We start from the raw sequence: 13,617 nt of genomic DNA, 5'->3' as shown, positions 1-13,617 counted from the left end.
TGGGGGAAAAATGTAAAGAGTACTAGAGGCGATAGTGCTGTCTAGACAGAAAACATATTTCTCATGGGGATGATGCAATAGAGCCTGCGATGTCGTTAACCTAATAGTAAAAAAGCCTTTCAAAATGAGAAGCAACAAGCATTTATGAGATAAAAAAGAATAGCTACTTGGGAATCATTAATTCAGCAAATAACTGTTCTGCTTGGAGACAAACACAAAGGGCATTTATGAGAAAGGGAAGGAGAATGATTACATCCATAGAAGGAAGGCATTTCTGTTGGCTCAGGTAACACAGTGACCATGGTTCTAAACAATGTTTGTAACTTTTAGCTCAGTAAGCATTGGTGCAGTAGTCACAATGTCTGCTTTTCTGTTACACTTGCAAACAGTCCTTTGGGAAACAGCGTTGCTTAGGCCCAGTACAGGGGTTATTTTGCCGGTTTAACTTTCCCAAGATTTGAGGCCTAAGTCATGCAAGGCAGCTCCTGTGCTGGCAGACCCAGCTCCACTGTAAAGGGGCTCCGCTTAAACGATTGCTTACAGTGCAATGCATGTAAGAATTGGAATAGATCTAAGGCTGTAGCCACCCAGCACCTATGACTACTAACCTTTGTTACCACTTCACAATTCACATAGAGCTTTTATGGAATTGATTTTTCTGTCTTTTGTTGATTTTTCTTTTCTTTCACCCTTTTCATTATTATTATTTTATTTTTATGGTTTTGATCCTGCTCTGCCTACCTTAATTATATTTCTCATTTAAATAGTAGTTGAACTTGTGGTTGTCAGTATTCAGTGACTCCAGCTTACCTCACAGCAGTATTTGATGGCTAACAATGTTCGTTTCAGCCTTGTCTGTAACACATTCTCTTTCGCTTCCTCACGTCCCATTTCTGCACATCAGAGTCATTGACTTGGGAGTCATGACTCCCTGTGATAAGATCCTGAAAGCGGCTCTTGACCACAAAGCAGGTACAGTGCAACCAAACGGGGCATTTCCTTTCGTGTCTGTCTCTCAGGGACTAGTTTGACCTGCACAGGGGGGCCTGGGAGGGGCATTCAGACAGTGATGTGCCGGCTCCTCTGTGGGGGCTGCTCTCAGTGCCACGTATGACGGGTTGAGAAGGTGAACAGGGAACGGAAACCCCGTGTAGCCCTGAAGATGGGAATGAGATAGCCTCTTAGAAGAGAACGGTGCATTAGACTTTGCTCTCTGTGCAGTGTTTATGTCCACACACTGTGACGTGTTCGAGTCTGGGACTTCATAACTAACAGTGTATTCTAGTGCCCGGCTCACCAAAACTGTGGCAAGTACATTATTGCAACTTTAAGCTACAAACCATGTTTACTACCAAAAGCAAACAATAAAGCGAAGCCCCCAGTTAGAAAAGATGTCTTAGAATTAGAAATTGGGAATTCATATTACGTCTTATGGTCTTTATTACCAAAGTTTTTTAGATGAGTCTTCATACTTTTCCTCCTTTTCTGTCATCCTCCTCCTAATTTGTACTTTCTTCCTTTTTTTAAATAACAGATATAATTGGCCTGTCAGGACTCATCACTCCTTCTCTGGATGAAATGATATTTGTTGCCAAGGAGATGGAGAGATTAGCTATAAAGATCCCCTTGTTGATTGGAGGGGCCACCACTTCTCGGTAAGTCCTGCTCTGGAGCTCTGTGCTGCATTCACGTCCCATCCTCAGGACAGAGTTTGAGGACAGTGATAAGACCTGGGTTGCTTTTCCCTGTGCTTGTTAGTACACGGTCTCCTCGTGTGTAAGCGCGTGCACTTTGCCGACCTTCACTCGGACAAGAGCACGCATCTGAGAAGCCTTTGGGATCCCCGCCCTTCGCCTTTCCTTGGATTCCTTTCCTTAGCCCTCTCACCTGCCATTCAGTTCCTGAGATTTATAATGAGCACTCACTCCTCTCGAAATAAAACTAAGTAGAGAAGCTGCGTTTCGGCACAAAGACATGGCTTGAACTTCAGCCACTCCTTGTCTTGAAGCCGGAGTCTGAGTAACTCCAGGTTCCCTTGTAGCTCCAACCTGTGACAGTAGACACAGAAAGCAAGAATGAATCGAAGGCTCACTTTGGGAAGTTATTTTTGAAAGGGGAAAGCTTTGGGTTAAACAGCTTCAAGAGGAGAAAGTTCAGATTTGGTCACATCATTATTCAGTTTGTCAGATTTTACCTGGGGTCATATTTTTGGTGAGAAATGTGTTAATTATGTGTATTAGACTTTTCATTATGCCCCTTACATTCACTTTGTCAGGGAATAATGCCCAGTGGAGCATTGAACTTGGCAATCCCATAAAGAATTCAGTTTATTTTTCTGATACAAAAATACACTCGAGTCCAGCCAGCATGGCTCAGTGGTCGAGCGTCGACCTATAAACCAGGAGGTCACGGTTTGATTCCCAGTCAGGACACCTGCCCGGGATGCAGGCTCCATCCCCAGTAGGGGGCGTGCAGGAGGCAGGCAATCAATGATTCTCTGTCATCATTGATGTTTCCATCTCTCACCCTCTCCCTTTCTCACTGAGATCAACAAAAACATATTTAAAAATACACTAGAGGTCTGGTCAGAGGAACTCCAGAGTCCTTTTGCACGGTCCCTTTAACAACTGTATGTTAAACCGTTTGCGTTAGTCGGGGTTCTCCAGAGGAACACACACACACACACAGAGGGAGAGCGATGGGTTTTAGGAATTGACTCATGCGATTTTGGGAGCTGCCGGGTGTGAAATCTTCAGGGAAGGTGGGCGGCCGAGACCAGGCAGAGCTGCTGTGGCAGAGCTAGGTCCACAGGCATCTGGGGGTAGATGTCCTTCCTCAGGCTCCTCACTGTCTTCTCTTAGAGCCTCTCACTGACCGGATGCGGCCCACCCACGTGTGGAAGGCATCTGAGTGTTACGTCATTTATCCAGTCATTGCTTTACGTGCTTGAGGACTCCGTGGCGTGGCTATTGCTGCTCACATTAGAAACAGGTTTGTTTTTCCACCAAGGACTTACCCTCCAGGACCAGTGGCAGGATGTGACTGGCCGCTGTGACTGGGGTTTCAGTGAGCCTGGTCTCGGGTCACTAGTGATTGTGCTGTGAGTATTTATTAGCTTAGTAAAGAGAATGGAACTTACAGATTATTGTCAGGATGAAATACGTTTTATTTTATTTTTTAGTTTTATTGATTTCAGTGAAGAAGGGAGAGGGAGAGAGAGATAGAAACATCAGTGATGACAGAGAATCATTGATCGGCTGCCTCCTACACGCCTCCTACTGGGGATCAAGCCCACAACCCAGGCACGTGCCTTTGACCGGAATCGAACCCGGGACCTTTCAGTCCGAAGGCCGACGCTCTATCCACTGAACCAAACCAGCTAGGGCAGGATGAAATACCTTTTAAAACCGCAGGTGTATGCCCTAACCGGTTTGGCTCAGTGGATAGAGCTTCCGCCTGCGGACTGAAGGGTCCCAGGTTCGATTCTGGTCAAGGGCATGTACCTTGGTTGCGGGCACATCCTCAGTAGGAGGTGTGCAGGAGGCAGCTGATCGATGTTTCTCTCTCATCGATGTTTCTAACTCTCTATCCCTCTCCCTTCCTCTCTGTAAAAATCAATAAAATATATTAAAAAAAAATAAAAATAAAAATAAAACTGCAGGTGTGAAATAGAATAAACAAATAAGTGAGCAGATGTAGTGAAATGCATTGCGAATTGTGTAAATATGCTGCTTTCAAAATAAGGACCACTTTTTATGGTCGGACACCACACTCAAGTTCAAGATGAGGAAACCACACGGCTGCTGGTGCAAACTGGAATATTTCCAAGTCATCCATTCTTTTCTGTCTCTTAGCAGATGAGCCACCAGATGAAAGGTGTTTTAAAAAGCATCCAGAAGCAGCGCGGCCAGCCTCTCCCTTCACTGTGTTATGTATTAATTGAACCAGCAGACATGTGGCCTGGGCTGTTGCTTAAACATTCAGCAGTCAGGGCAGTGTGTTTGCACTGTAGTTAATTGGGCGGTTGTAAGGATTAAAGGGTGTTTCCTCCTCAGCACTAACATTTCCAAGTTTGGCAGAAGGCATTTGAGGCTGAGCCAAGGTCATGAAATATTTTTGTTGCTTTTGCGTCTCTGTTATTTGTGTTGCATTGACTTAGGGCCTGAGATTCCTTCCTGTAAGTCCACGGTGAGGGTGGGCCAGGCCTGGCGGTGTCTCCCAGGGACAGGGAGCAGCCGCAGAGCGTGGTCCTGCCTAGTGTCTGGTTCTCAGGGCCCTGGCTGTACCCCAGCTTCTTTGGAGGGAGACACTCAGCTTCGTTCAGACAGGCTGCTACTGAGTGCGAGGTCCCAGACTAGTCCTGGACCTGCCGGCAGAGGACTGAGGACAGACTTCTTTATAGCCCGGAACAGACCCCGCTCCTTTCCCGTCTTAGGGTGGGGAGAAAGTCATTCTGTTTTACAAGGGAAATTTGACGTTTTCCAGGAAAGCACCGTGGAAACGCAGCGGTTCTGAACACGAGTGGGGTAGGGTGTCAGCACTGATGGGTGTGTTTTTCTCCTGACCTCTCTCTTCAGAACCCACACGGCGGTGAAGATCGCACCCAGGTACAGCGCGCCCGTGATCCACGTCCTGGACGCGTCCAAGAGCGTGGTGGTGGTGAGTGTCGTGAGGAGAGGACAGAGAGCGCTGAGCGTCAGGGCTGTCACCCAACAGCTATTTATGTTTGTCCAATTCCACTCAAAATGTGAAAGAGCTTATGGCTTCTGATGGTGTCACTGTCATTGTGTGTGTTGCTGGAAAGGTGCGGTGAGCGTGCCCTGGGCTTTCAAAGTCCCCATCCTGAACTTCCAGCGGGAGTGCTGGCTGAGCGACAGGAATGGTGGCACCAGGACACCCTTGACCTGGACACTGCCCCAGGGAGAGAGAACTCAGCCATTTAGAATTATTTACAGACATAGTGTACACTCTCTGAACTCCATGCCAGAGTGAAAGGAATTTGGAATTTTTTTAAATGACCCGTTTCAAGTTCAAAAAACATTTAATCATGCCCTGGCCGGTGTGGCTCAGCTGGTTGGGTGGCATCTGGGCACTGGCAGGTTGCTGGTTCGATTCCCAGTCAGGGCACATGTGCGGGTTGCGAGCTCAGTTCCTGGTGGGGGGTGTGCAGGAGGCAGCTGACTGATGTTTCCCTCTCATATCTACGTTTCACTTTCTCTCTCCTTCTCCCTTCCTCTAAAAATCAATAAAAATATATATGTTTTAAAAACATTTAACCTGGAACAGGCCAGCTGATCCTACCCAAAGAAAGAAAAACGATTGTGCAAGATCGGAACCTTCCAGGCCTACTGAGTTAACCCTTGCTTGCACAGCTAGGCAGGAATTAGCACAGTGGGTGAAGGGAGAGGAAATGGTGTCAACACGGGAAGGCTTCCTGAAGGAGGTGTCGCCAGAACCAGCCAGTGTTGCCTGTTTTTACCGCTTGTGCTGCTCCGTGCCTTTTACTGACCTGGATCTTGCGTTTTCAGTGTTCTCAGCTCTTAGATGAGAATCTGAAAGATGAGTACTTTGAGGAGATCACAGAAGAGTATGAGGACATTAGACAGGACCACTATGAGTCTCTCAAGGTGAGTGACAAAACCAGGGTACAGCTTGTTTGGGTGATAAACCGACCCTACAGTTTTCAATGTGACTTGACTGTTTTGAGGAGGGTAAAGGTTTAGGAACATTTTAGAGAAGTCCTCTTTTCTAGTTGAGATCAGAGTTCTGTGTCTGAGTTTCCAACAATTTGTGGTTCTATTAAAATTAATTTTCTTCACTCCTCCAAACACGTATTGGGTGGTACGTATTGCAGTAGGTGTTAGGTGCTGTGCTCAGACCCGAGTCATGGGAATGAGTAAAACATGAGCTCCGAGCCAGCAGGGGAACGGGAACTGACACGGTGCTGGGCACACTCCACAGCTCCTCGTTCTGAGGAAACGGAGAAAATGGAGACGGGACGGGAGCTCTGCGGCATCTCCCTGGCTCCCAGCACGGACTACTCCCGTCCCTCCCGACGAGCTCCCTTGGACATACTTGTGTGGTAGCAGCTAAAAATCCAAGAGTCTGACTATATAACTTCTTTTTTTTCATAGGAGAGAAGATACTTAACCTTGAGTCAAGCCAGAAAGCACAGCTTCCATATTGACTGGCTGGCTGAGCCTCCCCCAGGTCCGTTGGGTGTTGCGTAGAGGGGGCTGTGGTGGTAACGGGCTGCAGGGGTGCTTGCATTGACTTGGCTACAGAGTCAGACAGGCAGCTGGAGATTCCTGATCGTGTCTAAGAGTGATGATGAGGGACAGTGACGATTGGAAAGAAAAGTAAGCAGTTCCATGTGCAGAAAACCAGGCACTGTCCTGAGCGTGACCGCAGCCGCTCCGGGTCCCGGACACAGCTCTGCAGTGGATGTGCTGGTCTCTGCCCATGTCCATCTGAGGACCTGAGTGTGGGGTCATAGTGGGAGGCAGTAGGATTCAGTCTCTGCTAAGCCCGGCTCCTTCCGGTGCTGTGGAGGGAAGCCCTCTCTGAAGTCTTCAGGGATTTCACGGGTGAGGCATTTTAGACTCAGGGCGTAAGAACAGTATCTTGCCGTGTTCTTATATACCCACTTCCACTTAAGAAGTAGCCTACCTCCCATTTAGAAAACAAGACAGTACCATGTGGCGGGGGTCCCCTGGGGTCCCCCCTCCCCTGCACGATCCTGAATTTGATGCCTCGGCTCCTTAGACTGTGACTATGTATGTCTGTAGCCGTAGGTGAAGAGATTTGTTGTTTCACGTCTTTGAACTTTGTATTTATGTCTTTCCACAGCGGCCTTTAGTTAGTATTGTCCTCATTTGCACATGTGAGGATTGAATTTGATGCCTCGGCTCCTTAGACTGTGACTATGTGCGTCTGTAGCCGTAGGTGATAGAGATTTGTTGTTTCATGTCTTTAAACTTTGTATTTATGTCTTTCCACAGCGACCTTTAGTTTAGTATTGTCCTCATTTGCACATGTGAAGATTAACCCAAGTCTTTCTTTTTTCTTGGGCGGAGTGGGGGTGGGAGGGTTGAGGGAAGACCCCAAGGGCGATGTGGTCAGTCGGCTACCTGGGCGAAGGTTTTATTAACGATTCGCTGCAGATGACGCCCTCTCTGTGACAATGTGAAGCCCCTCTTTGTGGAACAGCTGCGGTGATTGTAGAGAGACAGAGCGAGGGAGCCAGCAGAGCAGGTGTCCCAGGTGCTCTGCGCAGGGGCCCCGCCAGGCCCGTGTCTTGCTGACCCCGGCTCTCCTCTCCTGCAGTGGAGCCCTCGTTTCTCGGGACGCGGGTCTTTGAGGACTACGACCTGCAGGCGCTGGTTGGCTACATCGACTGGAAGCCTTTCTTTGACGTGTGGCAGCTCCGGGGCAAGTACCCGAACCGCGGCTTCCCCAAGATATTTGACGACAAGACTGTAGGTGAGTGCGGTGCTTCCTCCTCCCTTCGCTGACACAAGCAAGTGAGACGGATCTCAGCCTGGGAGGCAGGGCAGGCTTCCTGGAGGAGGTGGTGTGTGAACTGATTTTTGAAGATTACGTGGGAATTACTGAGGCTGGGCCTGGGGACGGGAGGGAGCACTGAAGAAAAGGAACCACTTAAGAGGGTTCCACATCCCCAGAGGTTCCTGTGGGTCAGTGGCGTTGTATGTGCACGGGAGCATCGGCGACAGGAGGACTTGCCTGCTTTGGGTCGCTCTGTGTGACAGATGGCTTTGGGGAGCCACCGGTTTGCGCTTTGCCTTCATCAAGTGGGAAAATGTAAGCAGTGTGAGCTGTGGGGGAAGACTAGGGCTGCATCTAGCAGGAACCACGAACCGTCACTGCTTCACCCTGAGTTGCGCTGATGACAAACACTGAGAGAGTATTTGAGGGGAAGAGGTGAGAAATGACAGGAGAGGGTAGTGGCTTTACAGGGCAGCACTGCTGGTCATTAGCATCTGTAACTGAGTCCCTGCCATGTTCTCCTCCTAGGTGAAGAGGCCAGAAGGCTCTATGATGATGCCCAGAACATGCTGAGAGCTCTGATTGGGGAGAAGAAGCTGCGGGCCCGGGGCGTGGTGGGGTTCTGGCCCGCGCAGAGCGAGCAGGACGACATTCACCTGTACCCCGCGGGCTCCGAGCCCCGGTCCTCGCAGCCCATCGCCACCTTCTATGGACTGAGGCAGCAGGTACGAGAGCGGGTGGGCTGCCACAGGCTGTCTACTCCTCGGTGTAAGCAAAAAACGTAAATAAGAATGAAGTCTGAGCTTTGGGTAATCGGTAGCCTGAAAACCACCCCCGCCCCAGATGACCAGTCACAGGCCCAGCCTGGGGCCTCTGTGAGGACATGGAGAGAAGGCGGGGCCTCGCACACCAAGGGCGGGTCTGCTGGTGTCTCAGGCGGTGGAGGAGAAGCCCCGCCCCTGCCTGGGTGGTCATACGTCAGCTGTGCACACGCATGTTACTAAAGTGGGCTGGTGGCTTCTCTCTCAGGGGAGACAGGCGGGACCAGCCTCGGCTGAATGTGTACCTGGGGCCAGGCGCTCACAGGGCTCTTGAGGGACCGTCTTGTTTAATTTCCACGCAGCCTTGTTTTGGGGCAGTTTGTGTGTGTTCTGCAGAGGAGGACAGGAAGGTGGTGGACACTGTGCTGAGTCCAGAGCTTGGAGGGGAGCCCAGCCTGTCCTCACCCCCTGGCTGTTCTGTCACAGCCCAGCTTCTCTCGGCATCATGAGAGCAGGCCCAGCGCCACACGCCTCCTTCACTTGTCCCCAGCTTGCACAATGCAGATAGGATAGGCACGTCCGTCCCTTTAGCTGTATAAAAAAATCATCTTAATCAAGAATTGGAACCAGAACTCACCAGAGTTATTAACAAAGGGCTGCAGTAAATTAGTCTTGCAAAGTTTTGCTACCATTTCAGTCATTTAGAAGCGATAGTGTTGCTTTTAATCCTAACCACAGTATAACTCATAGTGACAGGTATTTTTACTCTAACAACATCTGTAGAGGTTCTTAGCTGAGGACATTAAACAGCACACGACAAGGGAAACGGGCGGCCACGTGACTGCAGCACTCAGGCCAGACACCGTGGAGATAGGCTCTGCTCTGGGGAACTGGCCACTCCTTTTCCAGGGTCACTAAGGGCACAGACCTCCTGCAGGTCCCGTGTCCTCTGACCCGCTTTCATACCGAACCCTTTGTGTCCAGTCTGTGACCTCTCAGCGTCCTTGTTACCCACGCAGATGGGTGTTTCGAGCTGCTTCCCCTCAGCACTGGAGAGGTCCAGCCGCAGCAGGTCCTGCTCGGGGGTCTGTTCGAGCGGCTCTGCTGCCGTCCCCGCTGCCGTGCGGGGGCTCTGCGCCCTGTGCCCCTGGGCAGGAAGCTCTGTCCCCGGCGTTGTGAGCACAGAGCAGCTGATGGCAGTTCAGCTGGCGAGCAGCTCCTCCCTGCAGAGCTGCCCTGGCTCTTGGCACTTCCGGGTCCTGCACTGTCCCTCCCACGGTCAGGGAGGCTGTGCTTGTGTCCAGAACCAGCGAGCACATAGCGCCTGAGCTGCTGGGTCAGCCACTCATCTGTTGATTGGCCAGTCCTAGTGCCGTGTGGTGGTCAGGAGAGCACCCCCCAAGCTGCCACTCTCTGACCCTGAGCGAGTGGCTCAGGCTTGTCCACCTGGGAGTTCTTGTCGGGAAGTAGAGCTGATGGCATCACTTCCTTCACAAGGTTGTTGAGAGGATTAGATTAGTTCATTCACATAAAGCATCAGGAGCAGTGCCTGGCCTAGCGTAAGCATCACTCAGTAAATATTCGTTATTAGCTGTTTACGGTCTCAGCAAAATTACTGCTTGTGAAATATGTTTACAGTCTTATTTGTCAGCTTAATGGAAGGGAAGAGTCAGTCATCAGCTGAAGATGAAAAATGGGAGAGGCACCTGGCCTGGGGAGAGAGCCACATTTTGATATGAATCAAGGGAAGAAGCAGACCCTGCTGAGTTCCTTGTCTGGTTTCGGGCCGGTCCAGGGCCTCCTCAGCTGTCTCCTGAACCACCACCCGTGGGCCGCCATGCCTGTGCTGCTGGCTGGCAGCTTGGTAACCTACTGTGGATGCAGAAGTCGAGGCTTACATATGTGGGGGACCCCTTCTGATCATAACTTCAGGGTTCAATGTTGATTGTGAATAGAAAACGCTTTGGGAGGAAGTTTTTATTTTGAATGAATGTTTAGGTTCCACTTCCTGGCACAGTGCCTGTGGCCGCAGTGAACATGCGCTTGGTGTGTGAACGAGCGGATTAACTGGTTTCTTGACTACGTATGCCAGGTCATAGTTTTAAAATATCATTTCATTTGTTCATTCAACAAACGTGTATGGAATATTATGCACTCTTCTAAGTGCTGCGGGTGTAACAGCGCACGAAACAGGCATCCCTGTTCAAACCTGTATTCACCTGTATTGCTGTCCGCTGTGTGTGGTGCCATGTCCCTGCTTATGCCGCACCCCGCCCCCCCCCCCCTTGATTTCAGGCGGAGAAGGATTCTGCCAGCACAGACCCGTACCTCTGCCTTGCGGACTTCATCGCGCCGCTGCACTCGGGCCTCCGGGACTACCTGGGCCTGTTTGCTGTCGCCTGCTTCGGGGTGGAGGAGCTGAGCCGCGCCTACGAGGAGCAGGGTGACGACTATAGCAGCATCATGGTCAAGGCGCTGGGGGACCGGCTGGCGGAGGTAGGGCAGCCGTGCCCTGAGCACAGAGGCAGGGTCGGGGCCCGAGACAGCGCCAGGAGTGGGCATCTCGGGGACCAGGCAGACTGGCCTTAGCAGCACGCAGCTTTACACCGTGTGTTCCCTAACTGTTCTCCCACTTCACCTTCCGGGCAGAGGGACCCTTCAATGGTGCTGCAGTTCAAGTCACCCTGAGAACCTCGACTTTATTGTCCTAGTTCTCATGTCTCCGTTTTCTGTTGTGATGTGAGGTTTTCCTGAGGAGCCTGAGAAATTAAAACCAGACTCGTTTCAGAGCTCCAGTTCTAATCCTGGGACCCCCTCTAGGGTCCTCCGTCTGCATGCAGTGAGTGAGCCGAGCTCTGGGTTGGTCCCTCCCCCATCCTGAGGCCAGTAGTGGAGAAATGAGCAGCTGGAATGGTCCCAACTTTTCTTCCTGGCCACAGTGAGCTGTAGAAGAGCCTTCAGGAAAATGTTGACATTAAAGGGCTTAGAATCCTTGGATGATTAAATATGGAACTTCAGTGCCCAATCTGAGGCCAAAACAGAGCCAGCAGAGCAACTAATGACACTACAAAGGGGTCGAGAATCCAGCTTGTGCCCTCTTGCCAGGTCTCCCCTGGCTGGTCCAGGCAAGGGCGCCGCCCTCCTGGCGTTGGTGGAGGGGTGCAGGCACACGGATGCCTGGGCTCTGGCCTCTGCCTGACCCCCCTTGTTCTGGGTGCCAGGCTTTTGCGGAGGAGCTCCACGAGAGGGTGCGCAGAGAGCTGTGGGCCTACTGTGGCAGCGAGCAGCTGGATGTCGCCGACCTGCGAAAGCTGCGCTATGGGGGCATCCGCCCGGCGCCCGGCTACCCCAGCCAGCCTGACCACACCGAGAAGCTCACCATGTGGAAGCTGGCCGACATTGAGCAGTGCACAGGTACGTGCCAGGGAGTGGTGTCTGCTTCTGTTATTCAGTGGATACACTTCTGTCAACATGCCGCCCAGCTGCCAGGCCTGTGCTGGGCACCGAGAGTGTGAGCATGTCTCCTGTGTTGCTCTCTGCAGGCATTCGGTTAACAGAGTCGTTAGCGATGGCTCCTGCTTCAGCCGTGTCCGGCCTCTACTTCTCCAATTTGAAGTCCAAATACTTTGCTGTGGGGAAGATTTCCAAGGACCAGGTAAGCTAGCTGTTTCATGATATGTGGCTTCCCCGGGTGGACCCCTGTCTTATTTTAAGTGGAACTATAGAATCTATTGTATTTCACATATAAATGAGAATAAAATGTGAAGGAAAGGATAAAGACATTTACCTTAGTTAAGGTCTTGATTCTGGCCCTCTCATCTACATGCAGACCGCACTCATGCATGCACACTCACGTGCGTGTGCACACACATACATGCATGCACACGCTCAGACCCCAGCCAGCTTCTAAGATTTAGATATTTACTACATGTTGCTTCTTGCCCATAGCTTAGACAACTTAGTGAATAGACAACTATTCCTCTCCATTTATCTCAGCTAATAAGATAGGAAATGGAAGGTACTTAATATTTCTGGGCAGAGGGACCCTTCAATGGTGCTGCAGTTCAAGTCACCCGTATTATTTTGGTCTAATAAGCTGCTTTTTATCTTTCGAAGGTTGAGGATTATGCTCTGAGGAAGAACATGTCTGTGGCCGAGGTGGAGAAATGGCTTGGACCCATTTTGGGATATGACACAGACTAACTTCCTGTTTTGTACCTTTTCTATACTTGATGATCCTCAAGGAAATATAGCCCAGAGTGCCTTAAGGAAACAGCAACACACAGCCCACACACATGGGCAACATCTGCGCGGCTTTGTGTGCCGTAGTTCGGTGAACCCTGGAGGAGCAGCGTCTCCCCTGGTTCCTGGGAACAAGCTGCAGTGTCACCCTCAGCAGCAACCGGGGCGTATGCTCGGGGATGAGCTGGAGATGGGAGCCTGTGCGTGTCACAGCAAGTCCACCTGCTGTTTTCAGTTTTACCTGGGACCTCGGAGGACACTCGGTGTTGTTTTTTCATCTCAGAAAAAAGGCTGAGACTCCGTTGAATAGAGCACATTACCCTGTGGCAGAATGGCGCTGTGAGCGGTGGGGCGTTTTAACCCAGTGGCTGCCACCGTGGACTCTGACAGGGAAGAGAGGATAACTGCTCTTTCATCTCCTAAAGGCGTATTTAAAGGATGGCAGACGTCCCTTTGGCAAAGGCACTCCGTAACTGCTGGCTTGTCAGGAAGACTCCAGCTGTATGTGTTCGTGTGGTCAAATACAGTCATGCTCTCTAAGCATTTTGTCCACTCATGATTCCATGTTTCTTAGCCCTAAGAGTAAAAAAAGGTGGGAAGAGAGAGGAGCCGTTAAGGTCCGTTAACATCTCTTTTAGTTGTTTTCCAGAAGCTGTGTGTAGTGGAAACTATATCAGCATGAGAAAAGACATAGAAACCATGAATAAGAACAAGTCGGAAATGAAGACTATCATATCTGATACCAAGAATACACTGGAAGGAAGTGAAAGTAGGCTGGATGAAGTGGATGATCAAATCAGTCATTTGAATGACAAGGTACAAAAAACAACACCCAATTCGAGCAACAAGAAGAAAAAAGAATTAAAAAGAACAAGGATAGTTTAAGGGAACTCTGGGACAATATGAAACATAACAACATCCACCTCATAGGGGTACCAGAAGGAGAAGAAAGTGAGTAAGGTATGGAGAACCTCTTCGAAGCAGTGACAAAACTTTCCTAACCTGGTGGAAGAAAAAGTCAGACAAGTTCAGGAAGCACAGAGGCCCAATCATGATGAACCCCAAAGAGACCCACACCAGGACTTTGCGAAGCAGAAACCCTTGTATT

The 13,617-nt window shown here is 50.3% G+C and overlaps 1 protein-coding gene across 1 annotated transcript in view; it reads left to right on the top strand.

Annotated features, from left to right (window-relative positions):
- The window catches only part of MTR (5-methyltetrahydrofolate-homocysteine methyltransferase), a 40,404-nt gene extending 27,343 nt beyond the window's left edge, over positions 1–13,061 (top strand). The window contains exons 21-31 of the mRNA XM_014529294.1: positions 905–972; positions 1,535–1,655; positions 4,578–4,659; positions 5,529–5,627; positions 6,135–6,210; positions 7,327–7,482; positions 8,035–8,231; positions 10,563–10,763; positions 11,489–11,681; positions 11,810–11,922; positions 12,384–13,061. Coding sequence (XP_014384780.1) covers positions 905–972; positions 1,535–1,655; positions 4,578–4,659; positions 5,529–5,627; positions 6,135–6,210; positions 7,327–7,482; positions 8,035–8,231; positions 10,563–10,763; positions 11,489–11,681; positions 11,810–11,922; positions 12,384–12,470 — 1,393 coding nt within the window. The 3' untranslated portion in view covers positions 12,471–13,061. The remainder of the gene's footprint in view (positions 1–904; positions 973–1,534; positions 1,656–4,577; positions 4,660–5,528; positions 5,628–6,134; positions 6,211–7,326; positions 7,483–8,034; positions 8,232–10,562; positions 10,764–11,488; positions 11,682–11,809; positions 11,923–12,383) is intronic.
- Positions 13,062–13,617: the final 556 nt, after the last annotated feature.

The sequence above is a fragment of the Myotis brandtii genome, unplaced genomic scaffold (genome assembly GCF_000412655.1).
Source record: "Myotis brandtii unplaced genomic scaffold, ASM41265v1 scaffold679, whole genome shotgun sequence".
Taxonomy (NCBI): domain Eukaryota; kingdom Metazoa; phylum Chordata; class Mammalia; order Chiroptera; family Vespertilionidae; genus Myotis; species Myotis brandtii.
The sequence above is the reverse complement of the archived record's forward strand: the minus strand, read 5'-3'. Positions and strand labels throughout refer to the sequence as shown.